The sequence below is a fragment of the Carettochelys insculpta genome, chromosome 6, assembly GCF_033958435.1.
Source record: "Carettochelys insculpta isolate YL-2023 chromosome 6, ASM3395843v1, whole genome shotgun sequence".
Classification (NCBI taxonomy): domain Eukaryota; kingdom Metazoa; phylum Chordata; order Testudines; family Carettochelyidae; genus Carettochelys; species Carettochelys insculpta.
Window position 1 is genome coordinate 39,029,327 of NC_134142.1, and position 19,327 is coordinate 39,048,653.

The window sequence follows — 19,327 nt, forward strand, 5'->3', positions numbered from 1 at the left end:
TTTGATGTTAAATAAAATAAGAATAAGCACTAATCTCACCACATTGAGAACTAAATGTAAAGTCATCCCTCCACTTCCCCTTTCACTTGGCATACTTTTTCTGAAACAATCCTCAGCAATAACCAAAGATAAATCAGAATACTCGCACTTCATATTTTTAAGGAAGTCTAACAACTTGAAGCTTTTTCTCTATGGCTGGGTTGCAGCAGAGAATTTGATGTGGAAAGTGCTAGGCTGCCAAAGTTAAGGGTGACATTGTGAAAACTTATGAGGTTAGAAGTGATGTGTATTCTCCTAGTGCAGGGCTCAGCAATTAAAATAGCAAGAAGAGCCATTTTTTTCAATAATTCAAGAGCTGCCATGCATGTGAATACAAGATAGTCCTTAATAAATAACGTCAAAACATACTTTTGTAACCCCTATTCTAAGAACCACATGGGGTAGCCCGTGCGCACACGCACACACACAACCTCTCTGATTTGTAATGCGATACATGTTTACTGCAATGTGTTCACAAACATTTTATGTATTCTATTCCCACACACTTTGCATGTGTGTTTGTACAACTGTCTTCCTGACTTTTATTCCTGAACCATCTCTCCTTGGACGATGTAAGAGGGAGTTATCCAACATTTTCCGATCATATATCATTTGCTATTTAGGTATGAATTGTTCATTTTTTACTGTGCAGCTATAGAGCCAGGAGCCCCAAAGATGTACTTAAAGAGCTCCATGCGGCTCTGGAGCTGCAGGTTGCAGATCTCTGTCCTAGTGACATCATATTAAAAGGGCTTGAAAGATATCAGACCAACCTTTTGACCAGTAGAAGATTAAATATTTGTTTTTTACCATTCATAGGTGAAGGAAATACAACTCCTGGGTGCTTTTCCATATATAGGTTTTTTTTTTTTGCTCTCATAATTTGGGAGTGGATAAAATACAGCCTGCAGGCTGGATTTGGTCCACCAACCCTTCAGATCCAGCTCACCATGATCCTGTGGGCTGCCAATGACAAGCTTCTTGGCTGCTGCATTCCGATACTCTGCTGAAGGAAGCAGCCAGCTGCTGAGGCCCTGTGCTTCTATGTGCCTTGTGGGTGGGAGGGGATTCTGCTTGCTGCCCTTGCTCACAGCACAGTCCTTGTACCTCCCATTGGCTGTGCTCGTAGCACAGGCAGTATGCAAAGCCCCTCCCCCCCAGGGGCATGCACCATATAGAGACTGCAAAGGTTGGCTCCAACAGCCATGCAGTTTTAGCTCTGTGTGGGGGTGCTGTAGGCAGGGAGCCAGTCTGAGGTTCTTATTGGGCTGCTGCCTAGGATAAGTGCCTCCTGGTGACACCCTGCATCTGGCACCCCACTGCATCCCTGCACTACGTCACAACCCACAACCTGTACACCCCTTCCTGCATCCCTGCCCTGGTCACAGCTTGCTCCCAGACCCTGTACCACTTCCAACACCCTATCCGCTAGGTCAGAATCTTCTTTTGTACCCATACCCCTCCCAGACCCTGTGCCTCCTCCTTTACCCAACCTCTTGCCCCACATCACAACCCCACTCCTTTGCCCAACCTCCATCAGAGACCCCACACATCCTCCATTTATATAGGAGTGTAGCCTTTGATCATTTACCAATTCTTGGAGTGCCCCCCCCATGGAAATTTTTGGCCATCCTGTCATAATTTAATGTCTTGCTTCAGCGAATCTTAAATATTTATTTCAACATTCCCATTAAAAAATCTCAAGTTTCCCTTCCAGAGGAACTTCTACTGCTGGGTACAGTAACTCCTCCTTTAAAGAGGAGCTTAAAGGTAAATGAGAAATAGCCTGTTTTGAAACACTTTATACTTCTAGTCCAAAGCTTTATTTTCTCACTTTTTATTTTACTGTTAAGAAATACTTCCATGAAAACAAGCTTTCATTTTTTTTTCATATCCACCTTGCTTTGGCTATTTCATCCTTATGCGGATTTATCAGTTTCTTGTTCTCGCTGTCCTGTACTCAGCAAGCAACTCATTTAATGAGGGCAGGATTTTAACTGTAATAGGAAATAAATAGGAGTGGATGAAATCTTAAAAATAGCAAGCCCCATTCCATGAAAATCTCCTTAAAGATAAAGCAAAAAAGGGAAGAGAACTACAGAGGTTGTGAAAGAACTGAGAAAAATGAATTGAGTTTTCTGATGGAATATTTTTCAAAGTGTTCCATGAGGTGAAAATGGGTCTTTAATGGTGCAAGGATAACATACATTTTCTGATTTGTACTTATGGCCTCAGTCGTGTTGGTATCTGAACTTCTGAAAACATTAATGAGTTCATCCTTCTATACCATGGGAGGCAGAGAAATAATAATATTCCCGTGGTAAAGACAGGGGTTTGAGGCAGGAGGAGATTGAATGAATGATTTTGCTCAAGTTCTCTCAGCAATTTGGTGGCAAACATAAGAATTGAGTCTAGGTCACTCGAGTCTCATTCCAGTGTATTAATTCTCAATTTTTTGTTTTAGTTATCCCATATTTGAATTCTGTTTTATTCAAAGGTGCTAATGCCTCTCAAGTGGCAGCTTTACAAAGGTGCTTTCATCTTCAGATGAAATCCATAAGCTAATTTTTAACTTTGTTTTTATTCTTTTAATATGCTACTGCAAGTTTAATTCTAAAAAAATAGAGCATTTATTGTCAAGGTTACTGCTGAATTGCTCTCATAAATATTATAGGTCTTCATTATTTTTGAAAACTATATTATAGAATACTAATTAGCATATTGTGAAGTTATAAATATAATTAAAACTAAGCTGCAGTTGTCAGAATAAAAACAGAAACGTGCTACTTTTTTGTTTTTGCTTGTATTTGCTAATTTAAAATAATTATTTTTATTAAATCTTTGACTGTTGTATACATATGTAATAGAGGACAGATTTTAACTCCATTTATTATGTAAGTTAACCATTATCTTGCTAAAAAAGCCCAGAGCAATCCATTTTCCATTATCAAATTCAATAGGGCCTTTCATTGGAATGGGCCTTTGAAGTATAATAGAATTCTACTGACCAAAAATACACACACATCCTATAGTTACAGCGATTGTCAATCTATCTAATTAGTAGTCAAATATTTTCATGTATCTGTATTGTATAACATACAATACAAAGGAGGTAGCTTCAGTGGTTAAAAGACTTGAAATCAGGCTTTGGTTCTTTTCCTGAATGTGTCACAGATGTGGAGCTTGATATTGTGATATTGGACAAGTCTTGTTCCCTCTTATATCCGTTCTGTGTAATGGGGAAAAACTGGGGGACAATTCAGAGGTATTTCAAGGCAAGAGACTTGCAATTATAACTAAGTTCCTGCACCTTGATCTCCTACTTGCAATAATTTATCTGTATGAAAAGTTCAGTGAGGGGATGAGGGGAGCAGTAGCTAGCTAGCTCTGCTTACTAATGGTAACATTGCAAAGTAAATTTTGAAGACCGAGCATGCTGTGATCCTCTCTGGCAGAATGAGCAGGCCAGCACATACAGGTCCGCTGAGCCTGAAGCCTGCAAACAGTCTCATGCTAATATTGGAGGCACTTCTGTTAGCTATTTAACAGAAGGAGAGCAAATGAAAAATATTGACTATATTCTCTGTAACATCTGTGCACGAGACAACAGTAATTCTTAGGACCAGTATTATTTAAATATTGGTGGCAACTGAGTTCTGAAACAGATGCTTCTCTAAACCAAAGAAATCTTAAACCAGAACCAATATCATCACAAATGGAAAACATACCATTAATAAAATAGCTAATTTGTTACATCTTTATTAAAAAAAATAAAAAGTGTTTTCAGAGTTCACTATGAGAGTGCATAGTGCCAGTTAATGAATGAAACCTTAAAATGTAATGTTGCTGTATACATCATCAGGGGTCTGTAGAGCTTTCAAAGTTCTTGAAAACTGGCAGCTTTTTAAATGTTAGCTTTATTTGTAGCTGATTGATTTGTTTTACTTGTCCGTCATGTAGGTTTGTTTAGTCATGTTGATACCAGGTTATTGGAGAGAAAAGGAGGCTGAGGTAGCATCTTTTATCAGACCAACACCAACCTTTCATCAACAGAAGCTGGTCCAATAGAAGATATTGGTTGTGTCTACACTTACAAAAAACTTTGAAATGGCCATGCTAATGGCCAAATCAAAGAATATTAATGAGGCGCTAAAAGGAATATTCAGCGCCTCATTAGCATGCTGCTGGCCACAGCACTTGGAAAGTGCCATGTTTCCTTGCACGTGGCTTGTCTACAAGGGGGTCCTATCAGCTGCTAGGAATAAGGGGATTTCGATATTGGCAGGGTCCTTTCGAAAAGGACCCCGTGTGGATGAGCCACGGGCGAACGGACCGCGGCACTTGTGGCATGCTAATGAGGTGCTGAAGATTCATTTCAGCACCTCATTATTACTCTGTGATTTGACAGCATGGCCATTTCAAAGTTTTTTGTAAGTGTAGACATAGCCATTATGTTACCCCCCCCTTGTCTATGTGTTAGCTGATGACTTAGCAGGAAATTGACAGTTACAGAATAGTATTTTAATAATCTGGTGCTTGTAAAACTCATTTTAAAGCCTTTCTTATGTTTTGTATTCACTAAAACCATACAGAAGAGAAAAAATTATTTTAATCATGTAATCAAATTACATTGCAGATCCAGTTCACATAACTCACTAGAGGGCACTCTCTGCCAGTGGATTCAGTTGCAAATAGAATAATTCTATGGTGTTTTAATTCCAGTTACTATACTTGTATCACAAGAGGGAAACAATTGTTAGAGTAAATGGCTTGTATATTCATATTAGTGCTGACCTTGGATTCAACAAAATATTAGGAAAACTTCTTTAACTTTGAGATTTAATAGACTCTGATGTTAAATGATCATAATACTTCTGTAGAACTTTTCAGCAATAGCTCTCAAAGCACTTTACAAAGGAGATTAATCTAATTATTGACGTTTTACATGTGGGAAATTGAGACACAAGTTAAGTAACTTGTACAAGTTTAATCAGATTAATGACAGAGCCGGGAGTAGAACTCAGGACTCCTGCATCTAAGTCTGGTACCCTGTTTACTGAGTCATCATGGAAAGGTGGAAGCCTTCTTACTGAAGATGTTTAATATTGAAAGCATAGGTGCATATACTATAAGAGTAACTTCAGTGATCGCAATTGTGTAGACTTGCTCTAACAGATCTCATTCCATTTTGAATCATTGTCATTTTGAATGAGAAAAGTAGTTATTTCCCATCAGCTTTCCAATCTTATTGTATAAATGGTCATCCTTTTTTTCTTCCACACTCTTATACCCCTTCATTTAAAAAAAAAAACCAAAAAAACCCAAAAAAAACCTTGAAACGTGGAAAAAATTCTGAGATTAGTCTTTTTTTTTTTTTCCTTCTTTTTTAAAAGGTATCAGGGCGTGTGGAGAGAAGACTTCAAGAGATAGAACAAGAAATGCGCACAGAAAGACAGCTGGTGGAAAGACGACAGGACCAACTAGGATATATGTCTATGCAGTTACAGGAGGTATGCAAGATAGTTAAGTTCTTGCTGTACTTGTAAGCCTGGCTCAGACAAAAAAGCAAGGAGTCAAGTGTCACTCTTCCATAGTTGAAAGCATGTGCATTAACTAGCTCTGCTGGGTATACCCGTTGAAAGTGGTAATATACAGAGACAGTCATTCCCTTATGCTGTATTGCTAGTGTTAAATGTTTCTTGTTAATGGCATACCGGTCCTAAGAAAAAGTCCAGTTCAATCTATTTAAAAAGTTTATACTGTGGGTTTATTTTAAAGTCTAATATCAAGGTATTTTTGAGTTGTATTCTATAGGCCAGTTAAATACATGAAAGAGAAGCAAAGAGCTCATGTCCAAAACTAAAACATGGGAAAATCATGAATATTTTACACTCTAATTTTTGATTTGATTAAGAGTTTGAAGGATAATTTAGGAGTCCCATCTTTGATTGTATAATAAGGAGCACCACTGATATGAAATGTTTAATTTCATATTTTGTCAGCTTTAAGTGGCAACTTGTATGCTTTTAAAAAGGCAAATGTAGGTTCTACACTGCTGTGGAAACTGAAGTGGATAAATGTATATTGACACTTTGTTTTGTACAAGGCTAAAAATTCTCCATAATTGTCATATTTATGGAAAGAACATACTATTTTAATGGAGAAAAATGATGCTTATTGAAATGTTTTTAGTGCTTTGTCGATTAGATACCAGTAACAGCTTTACATTTATACCTCTTCTTCCCTCTTTCTAGATAGTGAGGGGTGGATCAGAATGCTTCATTAGGGTTCTCAGAAAAAGTATGTCTTAGGGTTTCCTGGGAGGATAAATTCTTCAAATATTCAGGCATCAATTTTAGACTAGTATGTTACCATCCATTTCATGGACACATATTTAATGAGAGCTGTTTGATATGTGATTTGGTACTGTTATGTGCTGAAATACACTTCCTTTTTGTCCTTTGTTGGGATAATGATTTAGTTTAAGGACATTTTGACATTACGGAATTTAATTTTCAAATTGAAGAGTGATGTTTTGCTAATGATGAGTGTATTCTGTGTGTATGCATCTGGCTCAGGAAACATGCTTCCACGATATTTGATGCATCACTCTGGAACAATCTGTTGCACTTCTAATGGCTGATGTTAAATTGTATGCTATTGCATCTTCCAGTGAAGATATTAAAATATAAATTCAAATTGTCCAGAGATCATTAAACAGCAGTTTGGACAAAATGCATTCAAGGATGTTGAAAAAGAGTACTGTAGTACTTAAACCTTACTTCTTCTTGGTTTACAATAATGGTTATACGGATCGTTGGCAATGGTCATTGTAAAAGACCCCAAGCCTGAAATGATCTTTGCTGGATGTAGCTCCCAAGAAAGCGTGCAAGAGTCTGGACAGGCTAAGGGGTTCCCCTACATGTAACTCACTGATGATTGCCCCTAGGAGTCTGAGTAGGAAACTGAGAATTCTTTTTTGTTAAATTATTCAAGGGAAAACAGAGAACAGAATAGGTTCATGCTGGGTTTCCTGCTTTCATACACTGCCTTCTGTCTGCCTAGTGCTGGAAAGATTTCCTCACTTATTCTTTGGTGTGTTTTTTGTTGTTGAGATGGACAACAAGACATGCTGATTAATGACAGTGCTAGTGGTAGGTTTTGTGATGGATATCTCTCTACTGGGAATTGTTCTGAGATCCCCAGTTTATTTCCTATTAACTAGATTATAAAATCACTGTCAGATGTTACTGGCTTTTTGCTACTGCTGAGCAGGGCTGCACTTAGTGAGAGGCTCTTATCTCATTACTAGTACTGGAATAGCCAGCCTACTAAGTGAGCATAGAAAACTTAACCAGCTATCACAGAATAGTTAGTCCCTGTAGATAGATTAAGGCCAGGGACTTTAAACCAAAGCTAGTGAGCTAAATGCAAATAATTAAAGATGTTTGCACTATACTTGGGCCAATGCTCCCTGCAAGATGAGTGCCTGGATGACCTCCCAGGAGAGATTCAGGTGTCACTCGGATGATTAGTAGAGTGAACACAGCCAGCAGCATGTGTTCCTGTTGGTGGTGCACATAACAAAATTTATTTTGCACCTGGAAGGGGGAGGAAAAAAAAGAGTGGGAAAAGTGACCTAGCAGCCCTTTATGTGCCCAGTAGACTGCTGGAGAAAGGAGGACTGAGATCAGGCTAAGTCTTGAAGTGGAGGAAGTGGTATGTCCTCAGAGCAAGAGGCCAGGGAAGCAGCCCCATATCTGCAGCTCCTTTGAAGGGAATTGAACTGTTTGAGGCAGGATCTGGAGTGCATGGAAGGGGTGGTGCTGAGTCCAAGGACTGAGTTAAGACTGTTTTCCAGTCATTTGTTGACCACTTCTAAGAAAGTAAACCTCCTTGGTTGGGATAGAGTTTTTTGTTTTTCCAAGACACTTTTCAAAATATTTCTACTAAAAATAGAGCCCTGAAATGAGAAATATTAATTGTTCCATGATGTATCCATTCAATATTGGGTCCGAATAGTTTATAAAGGAATGTTACTAAGCTAGATATAACTGTACAATTTAGGTAATTTCATTAGTTATATTTAGTAAATCAAACCAGCTCACATATGCCTTTCACAGCTCTTGTAATTAAGAGATCATTTTAAGATTTACAAGCTGATAATTATATCCCCCTCACCCCAATATATATATATATATATATATATATAAAATAAAGGCAACTGGCCGCTAGTTGTCACTGTTTCACTATCCTGTTTATGATACTGAACCTAACAAATGCAGTTGCACACTTACAGACCCAAGCGAAACATGACTAATTTCTCTTTTCAGTGCTCGTTTTCCATTTTTTGAATATTCAGATTTATTTTCATTCTACAATGTTGCTGTCATTAAATTAATTTTTTTTCAAAAGTGATGTGCTAGTGTAGTATGTAGAATGTATTAGCTGAGATTGTCTTCTGTCAAATTTCACAGCTTAGCCGTATTTTTCAGGCTCTTTGTGCACATGTTGTTAGTAAGATTAAAATTATTTAATAGTAGTATTTATTTCCTTTATTTCTGAGTTACCATGATTATTAATAAAGTTTAAACATTTTATGTGCATTTCAAGCAGGGTGGATAAAAATGATTGTTTTTAATTTAAATACAGGTTTGTTTTAAAAAGTAAACCTATTTAAATTTGATTTTGCTATTGACAGCCTTTAAGACCAAAATTTATAAACTCTTAAAATCATTTAAATTAAATACAAAATATGTTATAGTAGGTTTTAAAAATGTCAGCATACTTATATGTGGCAAATCATTGCTGATGCTCCTAGAAACAGTCTGTTGAAGTGCTAAGTCAGCTTTTGACATTTGTAGCATCTTCTGCAAATTCAGCAACAAAATATATTTTTTTATTTCAGTTTATTCAAGTGGTTTAGTTCAATGACTCATTCTTTTAAAGTTAAGAAACCAGTTCGGAGTTGAAAAAGAAAAACCTTTTTTCCTCTACCCATCTAAGATTAAAAACTCAATGTGGGAGGATGAGCGCTACTTATTTTAATGACTAGAAATAGTCAGTTCAATTACTTAACTATAGATATTTCATTTGTTTAATCAATGTTTTCAATACAAAACATTTTTTGATAAATTTTTATAATTTTTTCTTCAGGTTTCCAGTACATTTAAGGCAGTTTGATTTCATTAAAAATGCTGATTTTGTGCATTTTAATAGATTTGAATTTCTGTTCAAGTAAATTGTGATGCAAATCACAAAAAAAACTGTTTTATAAGAAATGCTTCATTCACCATGTTGTAAATCAGATTTGCAATTGAAATAGTGAGAAGAGCCATTTTTTCAAAGTCCGTTACAAAATCAGTACTTCAAGAGCTGCAGTGCATGTAAATACGAGACAGTCATTAATAAACAATGTCAAACTGTACATTCTTGTCACCACAATTTTAATGTGTGCACACATTAATTTGTACCAGTTAGAAACTTGTTACCCCCATCTCCAGGCTCAACCCACCTCAGTCCCCAAATCCACCCCTTATCCCTAGACTTTATCCCCCAATCCTGCAACCCTCCCAATCCCCAGGCTTAACTCTCAGCCCCAAACCGCCCCCCTGCATCCTCAGGTTTAACCCTTAACAGCCCCAACCGCCCCATCCCCAGGATTAACTTGCTTCAGTGCACGCAGCTTCTCTGCAGCCGCTGCCTCTCCCCCTCTCTGTCCCAGCTGCTCCCTGCTGCTGCCTTCTCCTCCTCAGTGGAACTTCACACTTCCAGCAGGGGCAGGCTCGGCCACCCCTCCCCACAGCTCTCCTGTGGGCTTAGTGCTGCCCCCATGTGCAGCGTGGGCAGCTCCTTGCCCTGCCACGGCTTTCTTCTTGACAGCTTCAGAGCTGATGCTGTTTAAACAAAAAAACTAAATTCAATTGGTTTAATGGTGGACAACTGAATTTAGCTTTTTGTTTAAGCGGCAGCAGATTCCAGACCTGCAAGAAAAGTCGCTGGTGGCAGCACTCAGAGCCACAAGTGGCTCCTTAAAGAGGAGCCGCAGGTTACTGACCTCCATTCTAAACTTATAATTGCATGTGCCATCATTGTGTGTAAAGTTGTGAAGATACAAAGTTTTGCTATATGATTATTATAGAAATATGTAGTAAGTTTGTAACATCCACAGCCAAGACTGAGGTACAACAGTGGGGCAGACAGACACAGATGATGGACCATTAAGGGGATTACACACCCACAAGGACTATCTTAGGTACTATATATAGTGGAGATCTCTCAGAGAGAGCACATGGACAGGGGAGACTGCTTGGCTCATGTCCAAGCAAAAGATCTTCCCCCACTTTATAGGTTTTTCCAGCTTGCTGGGAAGTGATATCGTCATTTTTCCTCACTCTCCTCACAACATCTCGGAACACCTCTGGTGAACAAAGACTTTAAATGGGAGAGGTAGTTCCAGGCTGGAGAAGAAAATCCCAGCATGTATACTAAGGATGGTACTATCAGGGTGAGCCTGTTTGATTCAAATTCTGCCTAGCTGATAAAATTGCATTCTGAATTCTATTTTTATTTCTTAGGTAACCACTTTTGATCTCTGTAGTTACTTAAAATCTTTCTGTAGTTAAAGAATTTGTTTTCTATTATACATAAAAAAATGTTTTACTTGAAGATCTTGGTAAATCTGCTCAAGAACAATAGCTGGTATATGTCTTGTCCACACTGAAGGAGGGGTGAACTGGGTAATAAACTTGTACTGATCAGACTTCTGTCTGGGGCAAGACACTACAGGTTTGGGATTCTAGGCTGGGGAGTTATGGGGAACTGGCTGGAGCATTTCTAATGTTGGCTCATGATTGATAGAGAAGTTATTCACATAACTCAGCTGGGTGTGTCCCTCTCTCTGGCTGTAAGTACAAGACTTGGAGAAGTTGGTAGCTTGTCATAGCATTAAGGTGAGAGAGAGGGTAGGTTGGTATGCCAGAGTGCTTTTCAGGACCCCATTTCCAGGTATAAAGGGCATCATTGTTCTCATATTCTTTTAGTTCCTTCCAATCATCCATGACAGTTGCTGAAATGACCATTTGCTGCTCTGGCAATGTTTCTTACCAGTGGTTTGGACCCTTTCTTTCATTGGGTTAATAGTGTATAGCTTTTTCAATTTGTGATGGTTCTGGTAATCCCTGTTATCAAATGACATTTTGCCCCAAGGGCTGGGCAAGCCCTGGTCTTCAGGCCTCAAGCCTTGTGCCTTTTATGGAAAACCCGTGTTTATGAGTGACCTGTGCTCAAGTTGCTTAAAGTGCTTGGGGGAATCTCATATAAAGGACAAGTGCAAAATCTGTCAGGACTTCAGATCCCTCACTAAGAAGGGCCAGGTTAATCTGACTTAAGTGTTATCTTCATGGAAGCAGCCCTCAGAGCTGAGCTGCTCTGATTTGATGCTGAGTGCGTTAGTATTTACAATGGAAGCTACAGCTATTCGGTCATGTCTGCAGAGTGAACAACAAGAGAAAAGTCAAGACCCTGGTATTTGACATAATGGATGGCTCGAATAGGAGATGCAGACTGCCAGAGAGTAGGTAGATGATATAGTAGTTTCTGTAGTCTAGCTCTGCAGCATTCTATGCCACTCTTCCCTAGACAGGGAAGGATGGAAGGAAATAATGAGGGAGACATCGGACACCTATGGGCACTAAGCCCGTGGTGGATGATGATGACAACTTTGGTATTTATATGAAGCACTACTCCAGCACCAAGTTCCAGCACTCTTCTGCAACTGGTGCTGAGGAAGAAACACAAAAGAAAGGGTGCTCACTGTTGTGGAAGATGGACAAGAGGGAGGAGTAAGATCTGTGCTGGACCACTCTTCTACCCCTAGACTCTCATTGGCACTGTTGACAAGGTAGTTCCAATGTGGGAACCTCCACTGGCACCAGAGAGCCACTGCAGAACCATCGGAGTGATAGTGTTGGAGACTTTTCAGACAGCTAGGGAACTTTTTCTCCTCTCCCAGTCTTTCCAGTCCTCAGGGGCACCTACCAGTATTCCCTCTAATTTTCTTGTACGTAGAAGGAATTTTATTATGTGCATCAATATGGACATGATATGACACATCATCTCTTTATTGACACACATAACAAAGCTCAGCTGGTGTGGGTGGGCTCAGGTGGGTTAGAGTGACGAAGGATGCTCAGGGCTGGGTTAGAGCTAGAGTGGGAGTGAAGGCTGCAGCTGGTGGTGTGGGTGCTGGGGTGGGATCTGGGATGAAGAATTTGGGGTGCAATCTCCTCTGTCATATGGCGGGGAGAGAAAACTCTCCCCAAATCTCTCTCCTGAAGCAGCTCTTAGGTTGGGGTGAAAAGGGACCAGTCCCCCTGTCTGGGGCCTGTCTGGGTAGGACTGGGGTGCCTCTGGTAGGTCCAGGGGAGTAGGTGCTTTTCCCTTCTCTGCAGCAGGCCAGGGCCTGCAGAAGGAGAGGTACCTGTGCCCTGGCTATAGGAAGTCTGCTGGGGAGTTTTAGGCTGCTATTCAGCCACATGGGTTATGGGGAATTTAGGTACCTACAGGCAGGAGGGCATTGGGCACCTTGGCACCATCCAGGGCAAGCCCTATCTGATCCTGGCATCTCACTTTCTAGCATGTCTATATATTGCCCAGACTCCACCATTTGTCTACAGCCCACTGAACTTCACTGCTTGTCTCATAGTGGGCCAATGTATTTGGTCCTACAGGAACCCCTTGGTGTTCCCCCCACTACTAGGGCTTGCATCCCACTTCTTCTAGTCAGTGCCTTCTGAGACAAGGACCCTCCAGCTCAACACCACATGCAGACTCCAGTGCTGATCCTGTTACTGAAGTCTAGGAGATGCGTCCAGTGTACACAGTTGAGGAGGAGGAGGAGGAGGAGGAGGAAGAAGGTCCTCCTCTGGTGCAAGCCTCCTCATGCACCCCATATGAGGCTGTTGTAGGTCTCACCTGCCTGGGATGACTTCAAGACTTTCTGAAATGGGATCACTTCTAAGTTGGCTTTGTGATAGAGGAACTCAGGGACATTGCACAGTCTTATTATTATCCTGGCTCCAGCAGCTCCCAGAGAGGTCCTGCCCATTAATGAGACAGTGATGGGGTAAGTCAAGGCTTTATGGCAAACTCCTTTTCTAGTCACTGCTTCAAAGAGGATAGAGAACAAGTGTTAAGGGTCAGCAGGCAGATCCAAATACCCATAGTTCGGCCCTCCTCTAGAGCCCCTGATGATGTCTGCAGCTAACGAAAGGGACAGGCAGAGCCAGTCAAGGGCTACTGTAAAGAAAAAAGACAGCAAAGAATTGGATCTATTTGTAAGAAAGTTTTATTACACATGTAACATCAACTGCGTATGCTAATCAGCAACCTCTGCTTGGGAGATACAGTTTTAATCTATGGAACTCCTTGAATAAGTTAAAAGAATCCCTGTCTCAAGATTCAAAACAGCAGTCTGCAGATGAGAAGAGGAGTGGGACTTTTCTTTAAGTGGCTCTGGGTGCAGCTTGATTTAGTAGTCTGGAAAATGGCTTGTGCGGTCACCATGATGTTCTTCCTGGTTCCAATCCTCTAGATTTCCTCAGAATCCAGGACCTCCCATTTGAAGGCTCCTCCTTTTCCTCGGAGCAGACAGACATGAGACTTCACAGACTGAAAGAGGCAAAGGTTACTGTATGATCCTTAAGTCTGTACCCTCTGTCTGCATCCAGAAAACACTTCAGGTTCCAGCAACCTCCTCAGTTTTTAGGATATCTAAAACATCTGCCTTTTATTTTGAAAGGCCAAAGTTATAAACAGCCTCAACCACTTTTGCCTGACCTCAGCCTCCAAGTTGGGACCTCAGAAATACTTTTGAAGCAGGCATTTGAAAGTGCACAAAACTGTATTGTACGGTTGCCATTTCATTGCCATCTCTCCCTCCTTTCATTTTTGGAGTGTCTGTTGCATTTTAGCCCAGCTTGGATATCCATAACACAGGTCTGATGGGTCCTGAATATACCCTCTAACCTGTACCTCTTCTGGGACCCTTCACACAAGCAGCTCTTTGCCTTCAATCTCTCCCACCTATGGGAGCTATGGATAAAGTTTTTCAGGGCTTGAGAGGGAAGGGATATTATTCCCAGAATTTCCTAGTGCCAAAGGTCAAAGGGAAGCTTTGCCTCTTTTTGGACCTGTATCACTTCAACAGATGTCTCATGAAATTGAAATTCGACTTGGGTTTCCTGGCTTCCACCATTTCTTCCTTGGCTCCAGGAAACTGGTACATAGCTCTTGACTTAAAGAAATCATTGTTTCATATTCCTATCGTCTGTGGCCACAGGAGACGTCTCAGGTTTGTAGTGCGTCATTGTCACTACTAATTCGCCTTTCCTTCAGCCTATTGGCAGATCTGAGGAATTCTTTGAAGTGTATTCCTGTTGCAGCAGACTTCCTCAGGTGGAGAGGCATTCCAGTCTATTGCTGTACCTCGACACATGACTGATCAAATGTCAGCCACAGGTTAAAGCGCCAAGAGCATCAGCACAGTCTGAACCACCATAAGGATGCTGGGCCTGCTGATAATGAATAGAAGTCGACTCTTGTCCTGGTTCAGAGAATAGAATTTGTGGTTGTGCTCGACTCAACTCAGGGCCTTCCTCATGGAGACCCACTTCCTGACCCTGGCAAACCTGATATCCAAGATCATGGGCCATCTAATAATGGCAGCTCATGATACTCAGGCTACTGGATCACCTGGCTGCTTGTACTTATGTGGCTACATATTCAAGGCTGCTCCTTGCCCCCAGCCCCAGATATGGTTCATGTCAGCATACTTCCCAAGCACTGCAGATGCCATTTGGACTTAAGTAAAACCCTCCCACCCCCATCATATTCCCCTCTGTCTGGGTTAGTGGAGAGAATTATAGTTGGTAATAATGGGGTTATTGGTATCTTTAGTCTCAGGTGTGTCAGACCTATGGTAGGGAGTCCTTCTCAATACCTCAGGACTCAGCAACTCTGATCCTGGGAAAAATTCTCCTATGCATAAACATTAGGGAGCACATGGTGGTATGCCTGGCATACCAAACGTTTCTCCCCTGGATCTCAGGAAAGATGGTTGAAGTCCTGAGAGACAGTATGGTGGCCATGTTCTATGTCAACAAGCAAGGAGGAACTCAGTCCTTTGCCCTGTGTCAGGAGGCCACTGGTATATGGGATTTCTGTGTGAGAGACACCATTCATTTTGAGGTGTCTTATCTCCCAGGAACATATTAGTGTGTCATCTGAGCAGGTCCTTCTCCTCTCACCCCACACAGTATCTTTACCCAGTTGTCAGTGTCCTCTTCCATAAGTGGGAGTTTCCCCAAGTAGACCTGTTCACTAGGTGGAACACAAAATGCCATCAGTTTTGTTTGCTGCACAAGTTCCCTGTCCTATATCTTCCTGCTGTAGCAGGCAGACTGCTTACAGTATGCCTTCCTCTGCATGTATTCTTCCTGGCTGAGCCCTGAAGAAGAGGCCTGCTTGAAACAAGTTCTGCTATGTAGTAGAAAGCTTTCCACCAGGGCTGCTACTTGGCCAGGTGGAAACATTTCACTTGTTGCACCTGCAAATGGGATCCCTCTTCAGTTGATCTTAAACTGTTTGCTCCACCTAAAGCAGCGCTCTCATCTGTTAAGGATCATTTGACAACACTCTCAGCCTTCCAATCTGCAGTAAAGACCAGAACAGTGCTTTTTTCATGAAATAACAGGCTGGTTTCCCAAGAAGTTGAAAACTCTTTGTCCTCATCTTTGCAAAATGCTCCCATCACTGGGACTTAAACCTTCTGCTTTCATGGTTTATGGGCCTCCCTCCTTGAGCTGTTGTTGTGTTTGCTACTATGTCTCTCCTGCAAGGTTGCCTTATTGGTGGCAATTTACCTTGGCCAGAAGCATCTCTAAGATCAGGGCCTTTACATCAGAACTACTCTACCTGATGCTCTTTGGGGGCAGGGTCAGCTGCACCCCCCCATCTGGCCTCTCTGCCAAAGTGGTATCACAAATTGCACTGGAACAAGGGGAAACTGTGATCTTTCTTACCCATCTTACTCTCAAAAATCTCAAAAGCGCTAATAAAGAACATGTTGGATATTAAGTCGGTCCTCACCTTCTACACTGAGAGAACTAAGCCCTTCCACAAATTCATGCAACACTCAGTAGCAATAGCAGGATGAGAGGTGTCCACCCAAAGACTCTCATCCCAGATAACCATCTATATCTGGACTTACTATGAGCAGGGGAATGTCCTGCATATGGCCATCATGACTACTCATTCTTCAAAAGCCCAGACAGCATTGGCTATCTTTTTTGAGCAGGTATGAATTCAGGACATCTGCAGAGCCACAGCCTTGTTGTTGTTGTGTTGTTTCATACCTTTGCATCCTACTTACACCATGGCTCAGCCGTCTCGAGATGATGCCAGTTTTGGGAGAGCAGTGTTGCAGTCATCACATCCTTGAATTCCAGGTCCAGTTCTTAGGGTTTGCTTGTAGGTCACTTAGGATGGACTGGACATGAGCAAGCAATTGGAAAACAAACAAACAAAGGCTATTAACCTTTTGTAATTGTTGCTCTTTGAGATATGTTGCCCACATTCCATGACCCACTCTCCTACCCTGCCTCCCTTCAGATTTATTGGCAAGAAAGAACTGAGGTGGTATGGGACCACCAGTGACCCCTATACTGATGCATATGTGTGCGGCATCATATGGCATTAGAGGTAGCCCAAGGGATACTAGTAAAGAAGAGTGTCCAGCAATAGTACATGCAGATTGTAGGGCCTACACAGAGCTATGGACCCTTCACCTGCCCTCAGGTTGGTGAGGAACCTGCGGGGCAGAGACATGGCCAGGGGCTGCTCTCAGAGGCACACCCCCCTGCCACTGCAAACAGGTTAAGGGTCCACCATGTCTCCCTGCATCATGGAAGAGACCACCCAAATACATTGGAAGAATCTGCTTCCATTCGGGGGAAACAAATTCCTATTGATTGTGTACTATTAGATGTTTACCTTTCTAACTCTCCTCTCCCCCACCCAGCCCCGCACTAGAGCCCATATAATTCAATGATTACAACCCTGCTTGATGTGAACCTCTACCTGAAAAAAATTCGTTCCTAGTGGTCGGGCTTTTCTGAAAAAACTTGCTCGTGTAAACGCAGCCTTACAGAAAAATGATTAAAGAAAGATGCCCAGTTACTCCTGAGGGAACAGTGTTAATGAGGTAATCACACCACTTCTGACATTCATTCTTTCTACTCCATACCCCAGTAAGAGTTGGCTTTACCTTTTGTCAGAGAGAAATAAGATTCACCAGAGAACAAGGATAGCATTGTAAAAAAACAAGAGCATTTGAATTACCAGAAGCTTGCAGATGCAGTCTAATGTGTGAGTCTTTAAGGTGAGACTTTAAAAACTATTGGTCTCTCTGCTTTGCATAGGCTTTAATATTCTGAGAGTAGGGCTCTTACAAAGAGGTAATTTGCCTAGCTACAACTGACCAAATGCTCCCTTTCCCCAGCTGTTTTGCATTTTGCTCTATTAACTGGTTGCCTCATTGGCTCTACCTTGAAGTAGTAGTTATTTACATTTTCTTATGTTACTTTCTTTCCTATTTTTGTCTTCTATGTGCCCACTGCTTTTCTTTAAACAGAAATATTTATGGACTCTTTCTTTTTACTACGCCTGAAAAATAAAACAGAGCAAAAAATTCGTAATATCAGTGGTGTGAGACAGTGCTTTTTTGGATTTGATGTTGCTGTTTAATGGCCTAAACTTCATTCAACACGTTTGATAAATTGAAATGGCATATTGATTTCCTGGTTGTCTTCTTTGGATTGAGATGCACAGCTGATGTAAAGACACGTGCTAAACATACTCTAGCCCCAGATCAGTGTTCCTGGCCATGTTAGGATCCCTAGTGTAGTCCGCATCTGAGCAGACATGTTTTCAGCAAATGATGCAATGTTGGCCGGCATCAGTCTGCACATGCCAACATATAATGTTGCTAACACAGGAGATGCTGAGTTGCAGTTATTTATGCTTGAAAGTAAGCAGACAATTATTCAAAATGTGTGGTGATGACGCAACTAAAAATGAGTTAGTTGAATTAGTCAGGAAAGGGTCACATTTTAAAGATTACCTTGAAAAGATTTTTAAAGTGTTGGGCTTCTGTTCTTCATAATATGTAAAGGAGACTTGAGAGCTTTCTTGTTTTAAAAAAAAACCAAACAAAAAAAAACAATGTCGGAAGTGTGAAGTCTGTTCTCCCCTAGTTTTTCTGGAGAGCCTTTTTGGGGGCAAAGTGGGAAGATGAGAGTTGGAGCATGTGTATAGTGAACTTTAACACTGTCAACTGAAAGGATTGGGATGTTGAACCTTTAACAAAGGTGTTTTGTCCAGTGGTTTCATAAGTCACTTGAGCTGATATTAACATACGCACAGTTTTACAACAACTGATTAAACTTCAGTTTTGGTTCTTTGTTTCTGGTAGTGCACAATTACATCTGTTTTCAAGTCGTCATAACTTATTCCAGGATCTGAAGAGAGAGAGAGAGAGAGAGAGAGAGTGTGTGTGTGTGTGTGTGTGTTTAAAAAGCAGGAAAATACACCAAGCTATTTTGATTTAAAAACCAAAAACATAACTTCTAGGATTTGTATACACCCATCCCTCATTTAAAGAGCACTTTACTTTCAAGTACTCGCTAAAATGAGGGACACGCATGCCCACCTATGTTCACTAAACGAGTGGACTTCCCCCGCTAATATGAGCAAGCCACGGGGTCCCTGGCCGGCAAGCGACGAGACCGGCCCCGCTCCCCCAGCAGCCCCAAACTTCCCCCAGTCTTCAACCTCCCCCCCACATCCCTAAACTGCCCTCAGCCTTAGATCCCCACCTCAGCCCTAAATGGCCCTAGCCTTAGACACTCCTCCTCCTCCTGCAGCCACTTCACTGGGGCTGCTAGGCTGGCTGGCTCCCCCAGCCCTCCTGCTTCCAGCAGGTAACAGTCGTTAAAACCAATTAACTCAAGTGTTAAGCTTTCAGCACCTAGGCATAAGGTAATTGCTATCTCTAGTGATAGATATCTGCCTGAGGCAGCAGTGTTAGGGAACTGCAAATGGCTTCTTTAACAGCCACCTGCAGCTCAGAACTGCCAAGCTGGAGACCCTTAACAAATCTAATGGTGATCCATGTTTGGGTCCCAACCCGTAGGCTGAGAATCCCTGCTCTACATACATACACTACATC

General features: G+C 41.4%; 1 protein-coding gene across 1 annotated transcript in view; it reads left to right on the plus strand.

The window, feature by feature from the left end:
* Nucleotides 1–19,327, plus strand: part of CEP128 (centrosomal protein 128) — a 315,311-nt gene that overhangs the window by 20,795 nt on the left and 275,189 nt on the right. The window contains exon 8 of the mRNA XM_074998779.1: nt 5,433–5,549. Coding sequence (XP_074854880.1) covers nt 5,433–5,549 — 117 coding nt within the window. The remainder of the gene's footprint in view (nt 1–5,432; nt 5,550–19,327) is intronic.